At 44.6% G+C, this 14,279-nt stretch overlaps 1 protein-coding gene across 2 annotated transcripts in view; it reads right to left on the reverse strand.

The window, feature by feature from the left end:
• The window catches only part of TNRC6C (trinucleotide repeat containing adaptor 6C), an 86,790-nt gene that overhangs the window by 13,860 nt on the left and 58,651 nt on the right, over positions 1–14,279 (reverse strand). For both annotated transcript variants that reach the window (XM_053454164.1, XM_053454165.1), the window contains 5 exons: positions 13,121–13,435; positions 5,073–7,631; positions 2,001–2,207; positions 925–1,088; positions 130–210 (listed from right to left, as the gene is read on the reverse strand). In XM_053454164.1, coding sequence (XP_053310139.1) covers positions 130–210; positions 925–1,088; positions 2,001–2,207; positions 5,073–7,631; positions 13,121–13,435 — 3,326 coding nt within the window. The remainder of the gene's footprint in view (positions 1–129; positions 211–924; positions 1,089–2,000; positions 2,208–5,072; positions 7,632–13,120; positions 13,436–14,279) is intronic.

Genomic DNA, 14,279 nt, shown 5'->3' on the forward strand with positions numbered 1-14,279 from the left:
ACAGGGAGCTAATACAGGGAATTCTTATTCATTTAGCAGGGTTGACTATGTGATGTGCGGGAAATGCCCTAAAGTCAAGAAAGTGGAAAGATTCAGATCACGTAAGTAGAGTCAGTTGCATATACTTACTGGGAAGCCCATGTCAGTGAGCTGTTTAGTCAGTCTGCTCATGATCCAGGCCTCATCTGACTTGCTTGAAGTCTTCATGCCCTGTGTTGATCACATGTAACAATGGATCAGAAAGGGAAATTGAGAAAACATGACAGAAAACAATCAGAGGGACCCTCCAGTATCCCAGGCAGCACCTGAACAATGAACACATATGAAAGTACTCTGTACATACATCCATTGAACCTATATATATATATATATATATATATATATATATATATATATATATATATATATATATATATATATATATATATATATATATATATATATATATATATATATATATATATATATATATCAGGATAATGAACTGTAATCTATTGGTGCACTTTCCAGGCATGGAGATGTTCTTGTTCGATGTTCACCAAGCCATTGCTGATATCACGTGTTAGGAGATGTGCTCAGCTAAACGCATCTCGTGCATGGCAAGTAGCTGGGGGTGCGGAAAGTGGGCACCACAAAAACTTAAAGGGACTCCCAACTGAGAAATAAAAAATGCAGGCTAAGTGAACAAGCGGGGTTTCTAGGGAAACATCGGTCATTTAAGTAAACTGGCATGATCAGTTAAATAATTATTCTTGGGCAGGGTTTGTGAGTTCGAGAGTAGAAGAGTATAGTGTCTCAAATGGTATAATTAGTAAGGAAGAGCAGGTGGAACATGAATTTCCAAGGGACATATCTCAGGTTTACAAGAATAATGAAAGCCTTAACAATGTCTCCCTGAATGATTTCCGCAAGTCCAAATCCCACCTTAGAAAGTCCTTTCTTGGGGCCGTTCCCCCAAGAATTACAGGAGGAGTTGCTGTCCTGGGAAGCAGCGTTATTCCACATGTCGCTCTCCTCATCCTCCCACTGGCTGGCAAGACTAACTTCGTCTCCACCACTACCCCAGCCTTCTTGCATAGATTTTGAAGCTGAAAATAGGAAGAAAAGAAGAAAAGAAAAAAAAGACGTGAAGGCTCTGCACTGGGAGCGTGAAATTATCAGAAGAGAAAACGCTGCTGTTCCGCAGACCAAGAGATAAACAATTTGAAATATACGTATATGGATTAAGTGCCGGAATCAATACTAAACTGGGAGATTAGTATGTTTGGTTGGAAACTATGTAACCCACATAGGAAACTCGAGCCGTCTATGATGGGCTGAAAATCATAACACGGTTTCATTTGTAACGTGGCAAAATAGAAAAGACTGGAACAACCACAAAAGAAGCTAATAAAATTGCTTAAAATAAGCTTTGTGTAACTAGAACCAGAATTCACTACCGTATACAAATAACTAAAACTCTGAAAATCTCTGACGCTGAACAAATTAAGATGATTTATTTAAGGATACGATAGTCAATCAGTAAATTGGAGGATACAGGCAAGTCATTAAAGATGAGTAGGTATACACGTGTATTTTGTTTATTTTAATAATTATGTTACTTATCTCTCAATTTGTTGAACAGTTTAGGAATTTGTTAATTATATTATTCTTTCATGTCGATGTGTCCTTTGTTAACTCTAACAGTTTTATAAAGAGTTCCCTAATACTTAAAAATCCTTGCTGGTGTACAAAGATATCCACTCGTTGGGTACCAACTTTTTATTAAATACTTACTGTCCTTTATCTCAAGTGATGGTGTTCTTCTACATAAAGGATAACATGCCGTTTAGTAGCATGGACAGAGGTGCCGGTACATATTACAGAGATACATAAAGAAACCTACGGGCTTTTCAAGCAGACTCGGGAATGAAATAAGAGCGTTTGAATTGATGCACCCAGAACACAGGCCTCGCGCTGGACAAAGCTTGTTAGGGTAAAAGCTGTTCTTAGGCCCGCACCTGGTTTGCACAGCACAGGGGCAGCAGCTGGAGCACTTGGCCTTCCGTATGTCTCTGGGGATTCTGTAGAGCCATCAGCCCACCCTGAAGCGCTGTTGGAGGGCTTCCCCCATGCAGAAGTACCATTATCCACCGCAGTAGATGGAGATGAGGGCTCTCCCCAGGAGGTTTCAGTCTTGGGGTGAACAGGAGGCATGTCTCCCCAGCCTGTAAAAGAGACAACAGAATTTCACCACACAAAGAACCTGAGGACATTTTGCCATTTATCCAAAACAGTAAAAAATGCTGGTGAAAAATAGGTTTCTAAGAGAAAATTAGATCTGCCAATACTAAAAGCTCAGCAATATACCGCTAGCCATTCCCCCAAAACAGCACTGGGGAGACCGGCTAATTCAAAAAAATCTCCACTCCGGTGGGTTATGAAACAAATGCTGGGTCTCTCCGGGGCAATCTTCTGCAGAAGGGTAAAACTTTATATAAATTGTTCAGACTATAAATATTCAAAGAAATACGCAACAGTGCTGGAAACAAGAACACGACTCCCGCAGACGGCTTTGCCAGGACACCTAAGCCGGCTAAGAACAGAAAGGTAGCATCTCAATAAGCAGATCTACCTTTCCCTAATCCTTGGCGAGTCTTCAGAAGGGATCAAGCAGCATGTCCTTGTTACTCGGGAGGTGACATTGATACATCGTATTCCATGCCACTCTTGTAGGAATTAAAAGGCGACTGCATTTGGGTATAATGGGCCAGCTTTCTACAGCCACTTGTATGCATTAAGGTCAAGGCATTAAAAAAAAACACATTTATTTATTTGCAAAGGACTGCACACCACTACATTTTACGTACCATTAGCAATAAAAAAATGTGTTTATTAGACTTGTGCATTCGTATTCGGGCAAACATGAAAACGAACACGAAGGGTATGTTTTCATTGTTCAGCCCGAATACCAAACATACGAACTAGGGCTGTAACTAACGATTATTTTCATAAATCGATTAGTTGGCCGTTTATTCGATTATTCGGATAAAAAAAAAATTCAAATAACTTGATGTTAAAAACAAACAGCAGAATAAAAATACTTTGAGAAAAATGATTTTCTTGGTTTTATTTCCCAACCTGCCCCCCCCCCCCAGTTATGCACATCTGAGCCCAGGCTTACCACATTGCCTCCCTGTATGCCTTATACACCCAGATATGCCATTCCGCCATCCCCAGATATGCCTTATATCCATACCTGGGAACTTCTGGGCTCCAGCTACCCGGACCCTTCCCTCGCAGGACGCGGCCAGGACTGCACACTGATGTCGGTGGGCGGTCCCACTGACGTTAATTGGAGTTCCCGCTGACGTCAGTGGCGTTCCCACTGATGTCAGGGGAGTTCGCGGCAGCGGGAAACACTCCCATTTAAAGGAAAAATGGGCGAGGAGTGTCAAAACCCCGCTCCCGCGACCCGGAGGTTTCTGGTCTTGACCCGGGGAACTAGAGGAGCTGCGCTCAACCGGGAAACTCCGGCAGATTTGCCACTCTGCCCTCCCCAGATATGCCTTATATCCCCTATATGCCTTGTACCCAGATATGCCACTGTTCTCCCTGATATGACTTATACCCCTTGATATGCCACTCCGCCCCCCCAGATATGCCTAATACCCCCAAATATACCCCTCTACACCCCCCAGATAGGCCTTACACCCCATATAGTGCCCTCTGATATGCCTTATTCCCCAGATATGCCAATCTGGCCCCCAGATATGCCTTATACCCCTATATGCCACAGTGCCCTCTGCTATGCCTTATACCCCCTATATGCCACTATACCCCCTATATGCCACTCTGCCCCCCAGATATGCCACATAACCGCGATCTGCCACTCTGCCCATCCAAATATGCCCATCTGCCCCCAGATATGCCACATAACCCCCAGATATGCCTCTCTGCCCATCCAAATATGCCACTCTGCCCCCGATATGCCTTATACCCCTATATGCCACTGTGCCCCCGATATGCCTTATAACCCCCTGTAGGCCAGTCTACCCCGCTAGATATGCCACTGCCCCAGGTATGCCACACTGCTCCCCAATATGCCTTATACCCCTTATATGCCACTGTGCCCCGATTTGCCTTATAACCCCCTATATGCCACTCTGCCCCAATATGCCTTATAACCCCCTATAGGCCACTCTCCTCCCCCCAGATATGCCTTATAACCCAGACATGCCACTCTACCCCCCCCAAATATGCCTTATAACCCCCAGGTATGCCACTCTGCTCCCCCCAGACTCCTTGGTGTCTAGTAGAGGAGGCCGGTGAACATCTGCGTGATGCGCAGGCCGGCACTTTCGCTGGAGCTTCTATGACTGAGCACTGGAAGGTCATGTGACGCAGGTGCTCCATCATAAAAGCCCCAGTGGAAGTGCCGGCAGTAGCGGAGGTTGTCTGCGCGAATCGAACAGACGGCCACCGGCTGCCAGAGAGGAAGATCCAGGTCTCCTGCAGCGCTGCAAGGGATCCACCTCTATGTCTCTGGCAGCAAGCGAACGCTGCGCAATGCACGCAGACAACCTCCGCCGCTGCAGGGCGGTACATCCACCGGGGCTTCTATGGTGGAGCACCGGAAAGTAATGTCACGCTGGTGCCGCACAAAACCGAACACAGGAAAGGGGCGAATATTCGTGGAATACCAAGATTTTTACCCCACAAAGACGAACACGAAGAGCTGGTCTCCGCCCAAGTCTAGTATTTACAGAAAGCGTAACAAATGGGAATTTCTATAGTAAGAATGTTTGTTTTCTACAGTCCAATTTAGCCATTGTATGGAAACCATGGTGTATTATTAAAAAACAGCATTTGCCAAAAACCAAACATATGTTTGGAAGCTTCAACTTCAAGTTAACAGGTGATTCACTACTATGGCTCAGCGGGGTAGCGAGAGGAATCTCCTGTATTTACAGCATGTGCTAAATGTATGATAAATACAATTCAGCCTTCAAAAAAGTGCCGCTGGTGTCTAGGACATCAAGATTTTTGTAAAAAAAAAATAAAATGTAAATATATATATATTTTTTTTTTACCTGAACCAAGCAGTGGGGAACGGTTCTGCTGGGCACTTGGCTGATGAGGCGGCGGAGGTTCAACCAGACTGGTATTCGGGGTGGTGGTAGGAGTGGTGCTTGAGCTTGTGTTAGTTGAGGGAATCGTCTGAACTACAGGATTATTCCTATCCCACATGTTAACAGTTTTACTGTTGTAATTGTTTGGGTCTCCCCAAGCTGAGGTACCATCATCAATTTCCATTTTGCGTCGAACGGACGGTGGGGAAGGTTCTTCCCAGCCATTGCAGTCATTGTTAATGTCCTTCTGCTTGGCTGGTAGTGGTGCTGGTCCTGGTCCTCCTACCCACCCAGATCCAGTCTGCTTTACAGCAGTAGCTCCTCCCCAACCACTTACATTGCCATCTTGGTTTTTATTAGCCCAGTTCTGCTGAGGAGCTTTCAAAGTATCCCCCCAGCCTGTACCCGAATTAGCCTTGGTGCTTGTGCCATTTCCCCACCCACTGGTCCCAGATCGTGTATTCTCATTCCATCCAGTTCCAGACTTGCTGTCAGTGTCCCATCCTATACCGTTATTCTTCCCATCAGTCACATGTGCAGGAACAGGGGACACCTCAGTCCAGTCTCCACCTGCAGGACTCCAGCCTGTATTTGATTTCTGCCCATCCCCCCAACTTTGAGGTTTGGGCTTGTGAGGCTCACTCCAAGTGGGTGATTTGCCATCCTGATTAGCGGATCCACTCCAAGCGTGACCGCTTTTGGCAGCAGCATTAACGGCAGCAGAGCTTGAAGGATCTCCCCACCCAACTGGACCATTTGGCGCTGTGTTATCCACCCAACTTGCATTTATAGGAGCAGATATAGGTTGGGAGCTAACCCAACCAGATACTGAAGAGGTATTTGTACTGTTCATGATGGACCCTTCACTCTTCCCCCCTGAGTTTGAAGGCTGAGTGCTTGAACAACCCCAAGCTTCTGTCCCAGTATTCTTTCTATCAGTCCGCTGAAATTCGTCAAAATCCCATGCAATGTTTTGCTTCACTGGGACCTGACCCCATCCAGTATTGGAGAGAACCCTGGGATCAAGATCTTGTCTTGGCAACTGGATCTGGCCTTGATCTGTAATCCCTTTATCAACCCGCTCACCATCTACTCCTCTTACTTCATTTTGTTTTCCACTACAGTCACTACTTATTTCACTAGCAGCAGTGCCAGATGTTAAAACTTTGGCCCTCGAATTTATATTATCACCCAGTTGTGTAACAGAATTGGGCATGGTAGCAGTAGGACTATCCCAGCCACATGATCCTTTTCCACTGATATCACTGGTGGAATGCTGGTTCGGGACCCTACCCCACTCACCATTCACACTACTGGTAGAGCCACGGCCTGCACCCCAAGGTCCAGTATGTGTATTTCCAACACTCCCTCTACCTCTGCCCCATGCTAGTACCCCTGGACTAGTTGGCGGTCCCGAATCCCACGCACTGACTCCATTTCCCTCTTTCTGCACAACACAACCTGATCCATTTTGTTTATTTGCAGCTGAAATGACAGGATCTCCAATTTCCTGACTAAACCCAGTGTTGCAGCTTCCTGCAGCAGACACACTTGGTGATAAACCCCACACTGAATTGCCTGTACTGTCACCGACCCCTTGAGAAACTGAGCCATTGCCACTAGCACCAGGAAGGCTTTGCAGGTGAGGTGGGATGATGCTCCCAATTCCAACAGCTATCCCCCAATTGGGCAGTCCATTTGTCTGCATTGCATTGATAGGGTTTGTTGAAGAATTCATGGGGTTAGTGTTATTTGGTCCATCAGTGTTAAGGTTCTGAGGTTGCATGCTGAAAGACACATTCTGAGACGTGGACGTTTGTGATTCTGTGCTCTCTTGTGACTGCATGTTTCTCCAGGCGCCTAAAGTACCTGTGGGATTTCCATTCTGGTTGCCAATATTCTGACTCATGGCACCAACTGGACCGCAAATACTGGAAGGACTACATCCACTCATAGTTCCATCATGTCCAAGTACAGGCCAGGCAGCTGGGTTGGCATTTGGGTTAAGATTAAGATTAACACCTGTATTTGAGTTGGAAGCACCCCAGCAGTTCGGACTCCTACCCTCCCCAGTTAAACTGTCCACATTCCCATCCCCACTGCTGGAGGAACAATGACCAATGGCAGGGCTGGAGCCTGGAGCTACGCCCCAAACCCTGGCTAAGTTTCCATTCCCATTAGCTCCTCCAGCTCCAAGGGCACTCGGATTAGAAGTGCTTTGGACGAGTGCTCCATTGGTGCCATTATTGCCATTTGTTTTCTTTGCATGTCCAGTGAAGTTGCCTTGGGCACTCATAGCCATGCTACTTTTCTCAGAGCCACAATTGGAGGCAGAGTCAGTGTCTGTAGTACATTCTGAGGCAGACTCAGTCTCGGTTCCTGTAATAGAAGGCCACTCTTCTTTGTCAGTCCTGTCTATTATCACTTTATCCCAGCTGGACGTAGGTTCACCTCTGAGAGTAGCCTGCGACCCCCAGTGGGAATTGTCATAATGGTCTCCCAAACAACTGCGATTGAGATCTACAGATAAAAAGAAAATGGAACTGTAAATGGCTATAACACAAGAGTCAAACAGAAGCTATGATTCCAAATCTTAACTTTTTCAAAAATATATAGCCTTACTAATACGCACAAGAAAAAAAAAAAAGAATTCATGTAGGACAAAAAGTTACATTAAAAGTTGTGTGAAGTGGAGGCAGGTGTTGGTAATACTACTCCAAACATAAAAATACTGTGTTTATACAGGAATCATTGAAAACCCTTGGATCTGTACGATTCAACAAGAAATATAACTGCTAAAAAGAACAAAAACACTACAACTTTTCAGTAGATGATGCTTACTAAATGTATTATAGGAACATGATGTCTAAGACTAATAAAGGACAACTTGGAGCAATTTTGGGAGCAAATGCTACATTTTGGGCAAGGCTGTCTGTTTCTGCTAACCGTGCCAATGAAAGCAGTTTGGACCCCCAAAACTGGATACCTGGAACCATACCAGTAGGGATTATAGACCTGTACACTGTTATAAAGTCTAAACATGAAATTGTTGCAATGGATGAAAAACAAGACATTAGCATTCATTCACACATACAAAATGGTAATCCAATAGGAAAATCTACTGAGGAGAAATCGGTCTGACGAGGTATGGAATTACATAGGCTAAACGTCCCTTAAGCCACATGAAGAACAATATATTCACAATATTCATCATTAGGAACACATAACAAATGGGGTTTCATGGTAGTTTTAGACCTCACAGCCCAATATAAATTTTTGGGCTGTAAATTTTTTCCTTCACTCTCTCATGAGACGATTAACCAGAGCTGGGTGACCAAGGTGGCAAATGCGGCATTTTGGCAATGTTTCATTTTCTTGTTGCCAGCTGATATCAGCAACTAATGTCATGCAGACTAACTCTTTCTTCCAAAATAACTGCACTTTTATATTTTTTATTACGCTTAGAATAGCAATCGAATAACCACTTCATTAAAGCAGCAGCATACCTGTGAGTGAGTTGTGGCCTCTATTCATTTAAATAGCTCCCTTTGACTAGAATGGTAGTTTTACTGAACAAAGGCAAGAAGCATACTAAAGTATGCTCCCTCCTTTTCAGAGAGGCAGCTGAGGGATGGTTAAATGAGACAAAAGTCCAATAACTACAGGATTCCTGCTCTGATTCATATGAAGCAGATGTTATGAATGAAGCAAATCTGTTTTTCTGGGAGGTGTTCTATGGCACTACGAATGGGGTTTGTAATGCTGCGATTAATTACAAAAAGTTTACTGCCCCTGATACCTACTTTAATAAAGCACTTATCAGATAGAGAAGCAGCAGCCCATCATCTCCATGATGCAACTATTGGTTGACAGAAGCGGTCAGTGACAGGAAAGTCATCCCACTGAAATCAATGGCGGCACTTTCCAAACATGCGCACGGGGATCTGAACAGACCTCTGCCTGCAACGTTCCCCCGAGCCAGGGCTGCTGCTGACCTGCGGTAAGTATATCACATGAAGAAAGATGTGTTCGGCTAAACATAACCCCTGCAAGGGGAAGGGAAAGAGGTAAATGCATATGGGAGGGATTCCGCAGAATCCTCCAATGCGTTCGGAAAGCGGACCACACAAAAGTTTAAAGGGCTCATGTGGGAATCATATGCATTAAAGTACATCGGATGGCTGGAGTGTTCCTTTAAAGTCCGTAGAACTTGGGGAAGAGCAGCACGAAGGTTAATAAACATGGACTGCTTCGTCCGCCTTTACCAGGAGGTAGGTTCACTTTCAAACAGGTTTTGTAAATGTATTTAAAGGTTAATAAAGAGCCCGTTCACTTGCATAGAAACATGAGACGGAGTCCGCTTCCATATTGGAAGCTCATTTCTGTTATGAGACATGAGCAACTAAACAGTTTCCTAAAAAAAAAAACATTTCGTATGGGGTGTTAATGATAGTAAAAAACTAAGCTTAATTTCATCCTACCCCGAGCCTACCCTCCATCACGAACACACACATAACCACCATGGAAACATTCACAGAAACCTCAGGAGATGAGAAGCAGTTTATATTGGGTCGTAAGACCGATATTTGGAGTTCGCACCGGATAGACGGAGCATATTCAAGGTTTTGTTATTTTTTGGCGCTATTTTCCCCTCAGCATGTCTGGTTAAAGCAGCTCAGCCTGAGAAGCCGCCATTTTCTTCAGTCTGAAACAGGGCCAAAAATCTAAAAGAGGTTTTGCGGCTGCTACTTCTATGAAAGGCGACGCAACAAACCGACTGGAAAGAGAGTTATTTGCCAGCGATATATTTCGGTCCTCCAGGAACAGGGAGGGAGACAGAAGTGAGTGGAGGGGAGGGCGCGTGGGGAGTGAAATACCTGAGGAAAGGGGACGCCCAACCATCCTAGGAAACGCTACTCCTCTGCCTCACCACGGCTCTCGGCTTCAATATGTCGGCTGTGCACAGCGTACGCTTCATCCTGTTGCTGTGCCGGCCAGAGAACAGGCAACCTGCGCGCTGGTTTGGGCCTTTGCTGCACTGGCTTTGGAAATGCCCTCACAGCACGGGGAGGCTCCTTCTCGCTCCCCCTCATTCTGCCGTACACACAGTCCCCTCCCCCCCCTCCAGCATGGGTTAAGGTATCAACGGCCTCGCAACGTAAGCTTCCATTATGTAATTGCATCTGACACTAAACCGATCTTCCTCCGCTTTACGTTCTCACTCGGGGACATGGCTACAATTGAAAATATAGCTGCTGTTTTTACCCAGTTTTGAATGTCAGCCAAAACAACAGCGGCACGTCGGCGATTGGCTCCGCTCTAATGTGCTTTTCAGCCCCGTCTCCCTGCCAGAGCCCATCTCCTCCCTCTCCACTCGTTTCCTTTCATAAACAGCACCAGAGTCTGGCGTTCCAGCTTTAACATTCGGAACGAGGGCCCACATGCATACACGGCCTGGCAGCACGCCAGCCTCCTAATAACTTCCCAGCCTCCAACTCCGAGCGCATTAATCAAAGACAGGCCGCCTTATACATACGCAGCACAGGAGCCCCAAACAATACATCACAGGCACCGAAACTATGCTTACACCGGGGCGAAAGAACCACGGGAAAGCTGCACCAAGCAGGGCTACCTAAGGAAACGTGCAACTGGAGCATCCATCTTCGAAACTAACTGTAAGCGGCTCGTGTATAGAAGAAATAATAATAACGTCCGCAACGGCCTCACCCTACAGAGCACAGAAATATAAAGATTTATCAAGGCCACATTAATCCATAGATTGTGCTGCCATCGATACTCCTCTCTGCACACAGCCCATCTTTCCATCATGGTCTGGCAACCTCCCCCCCGTTCCTTAATAGAGGATCTCGTGTTGGCCAGACACCTCCTCTACCATATTAGACGGAATGAAACCAGACGCAGAATGAAATACGGTAACTTCTACATTGTAAAAGAATGTAACAGATAATGTGACGTTTACAAACACAGTAATATAGTTATACAGGGCCAACGATGTACGTAGCACTTGTTACCTCAAAGTGTATAACAAAGCTAAAAGAACCGTTATTTTAAGTAAAGAAGGCCAAGCTTACAACACACACACATATGATATATATATATATATATATATATATATATATATATATATATATATATATAAAATATACTGACACACTGTATAAAGGTGAATAATGCACACAAACACAAGGTGACGGAACCTCTAATATTCTCCGAATCCCTCCTGATTACTGAGTTTAGATCTAAGAATACATATGCTTATTATAGACCGCGCACGCACGCACGCACACACTCCGCATCTGTTAAATGCACGCGGTTTAGTAAACATAGGGTTAACAGTAGATACACTTCACTTGTCTTTATAATTAGCAACCAGCAAATGTTCCTCATGTAGTTGGTGCTGTTTCCATAAAATCAGTTATGAAGCCTCTGCATGCGCAGTCTGCTATTTTAATTTCTCTCTTTAAATGTCAGTAGTGATAACCCGGAGCAGCTGCCCGCGCTCCACCATGCTGACGTTTTACAATTCAGCAAAACACCAGCGCATGATGAGGGCAGAGCCGGACCCGGGTGGTGCTCGGGGCTCCGGAAGATTCACCTTTTCAGCAATCTTTACAGAAATACAACACATGAAGCCGGGCTCTGGCCAGGACTGGCACCAGCTGCAATTTCTTGTGGGTCGCCTGAGGCTAATTTTAACCCTAGGTGGCATGTGCTCCTCCAAAACTAGCCATGGCTGAAGCAGTGGACATTAGTGAACTCCACTTAAATCTTACTTGCACAAGAAGCGTTAACTGCCTAATACCTTAGGGCTTTAACCAATACACATTTCAGTGCTAGATAGTTTTCAACTCCTCTGCAACCGACGACATACTCAGTACAGCTCAAAAACATGGTCCCACAAGGACCTGTGCAGTACCTGGTACGTCATTGGTTCAAATCAGCCAATCCCTTGCTGTATTTTACAGTGATGGGTGAACACAAAACTGCTCTGGTTCTGTATTATAAAAAACAGCCCTGGTCCTGAAAGGGTTAACCGGGTAACTATTATTATTACATATATTGAGATAGAGATAAACAGCTTATACAGACCACTACTTAGACTGCTGTGACGTAACGGCCACTTGCTCTGTCTTAGCTGTAGTCCCCAACAAAACAAAATTAGCAGTGTTTCGGAAACCATCAGTCTTTACCTAGAACACGGGCATCTACCGGTAGGAAATTTTTCCAAGGAACCTAAAGCACAATTTAGTTATTCAGGGATGCAATAAATTGTAAGGAAGGGTCATCTGCTGTTCTTGTGTCCTGGAAGCTTCTCAGAGATCAGAACACAAAATCAATGCATCACACATGATACAGGATGATGTCATCACAAATATTTATGCCACATGCCTATTGTTGCAAAAAAAACCCTCTAGTATTTGTTCTTAGTGCTTGCTAGTCTGGCTAGGAAACAGGACCCTCAACTGCAACCAGTGACCTATTCTAGTCAAGGCTGTCACAAATTTGCAGGGCAATCAGGGCCCAGAGTGTCCTACTGCCCAATGGGCTGCTTACAAGGGAAATGTTTGATCTAAATCTAACTATAGCAAAAAAAAGCCCGTACCCCCAAGAGGAAAAATGTGCCATGGCCTCCACTCAAAGGGTTAAAAATTAAATTAGGTAGAGAAGACCTTGAGCTTGGCTTAATGCCTCCCATGGCTTAAGCCACTGTCCTGTGTCAAAAGAAAAGAACACTATGCGTACTTGCAAGGACAACTGTCACGTCCTGATCGATGCTAAACATGTTGTCGTTAAATACAGTAGATGACGTGTCTACACCCGATATGTGTTTATTTCTTACAGGTAACTACGCGAAAAGCACATTATCCAATAGAACGTTAACTACGAGCTGCAAATTAATGCGCTGCAATGACTGGCCACTCCAAACGGCTTTCTTGTCCACCACAAGATGCAGAATATATCCGAAATTAAGAAAGCAGCACTCCTACCAGACTGTGTCTTGGTGGGATTGAGAAGACCACCGGCACCTTGCTGTCGAGTGGGGCTCACTGAAGCTTGCCCGGTATCCTGTGTAGGGTTAGTCGTGGACAGCGCCCCCGTGGGCAACGGCTGTCCTCTCTTCAACAGCTGCTTCTGTTCTTGCTGTCGGAAGCGGGGAGGCACCTCACGTGGCAGATAACGGGAGGCCGCAGCTTGCAGGCCGTTGGCAGACGAACGCTTGCCATTGCTGTTTGGGACGGTGCTGGTGGAAGTACTGGTGGCAGATTGGGGCTGGCTGGAATTGGTCTTGATTGGTTCTGGCACTAAAAAAAAAAAAATGAATGTAGTTTAAAATCATATACGTTTATATACACTTTATTCCGTAAAAAGGCAAAAAAATAACATTTACAGAGAAATAAACATATATATACTGATATAATATCTGCATCAACAGTGGCACCTAGTGCCTTTCCAAACCTACTGCAGTGCAAGTGGAAAGTGGCAATGTGTATATATAAATATATTTTAATTTGTTTATTGATGACCTCCCATATTGCATTGAGAGCCATGTCTCAGTTTTTGCAGATGACACAAAATTAGGTAGGATAATGCAGTGTAACCTTGATGTTCCTTCTTTTAGACTAAAAGAGATGTAATGCATCATGGGAAAAAATAATAACAATGCAGCATATACTTTAAATTGTGTCTCCCGGGGACGAACTACATTTAGGAGTAATTGTAGACAACAGACGTAGCCACAGTGCACAATGCCAGTAAGCAGCTGCAAAGGCCAATAAGAGATTGGCATGTATAAAACAGGGTATTGATTCACGGGAGGAGGACATCATCTTACCATCAAGTCAATGGTAAGACCTCACTTTGAATATGTTGTGCAATTCAGGGCACCGATCCTTTAAAATAACATTATGGAAATACAAAAGTTGCAAAGTAGGGCTACAAAATTAATAAAGGGATTAGAAGATCTTAGTTATGAAGAGAGACTAAAAAGTTGCATCTATATACTCTAGAAAAACAGCATCTTAGAGGAGATTTAACTGAAGAAATATGTGCAGGACTAATATAAAGAGCTCTCCCGTGACCTGTTCATTAACAGAAATGCACAAAGAACAGGAGGTCCCCCTCTGAGACTGGAAGAGCAGAGATTTC

This window comes from Spea bombifrons, chromosome 13 (assembly GCF_027358695.1).
Source record: "Spea bombifrons isolate aSpeBom1 chromosome 13, aSpeBom1.2.pri, whole genome shotgun sequence".
NCBI classification, from domain to species: domain Eukaryota; kingdom Metazoa; phylum Chordata; class Amphibia; order Anura; family Pelobatidae; genus Spea; species Spea bombifrons.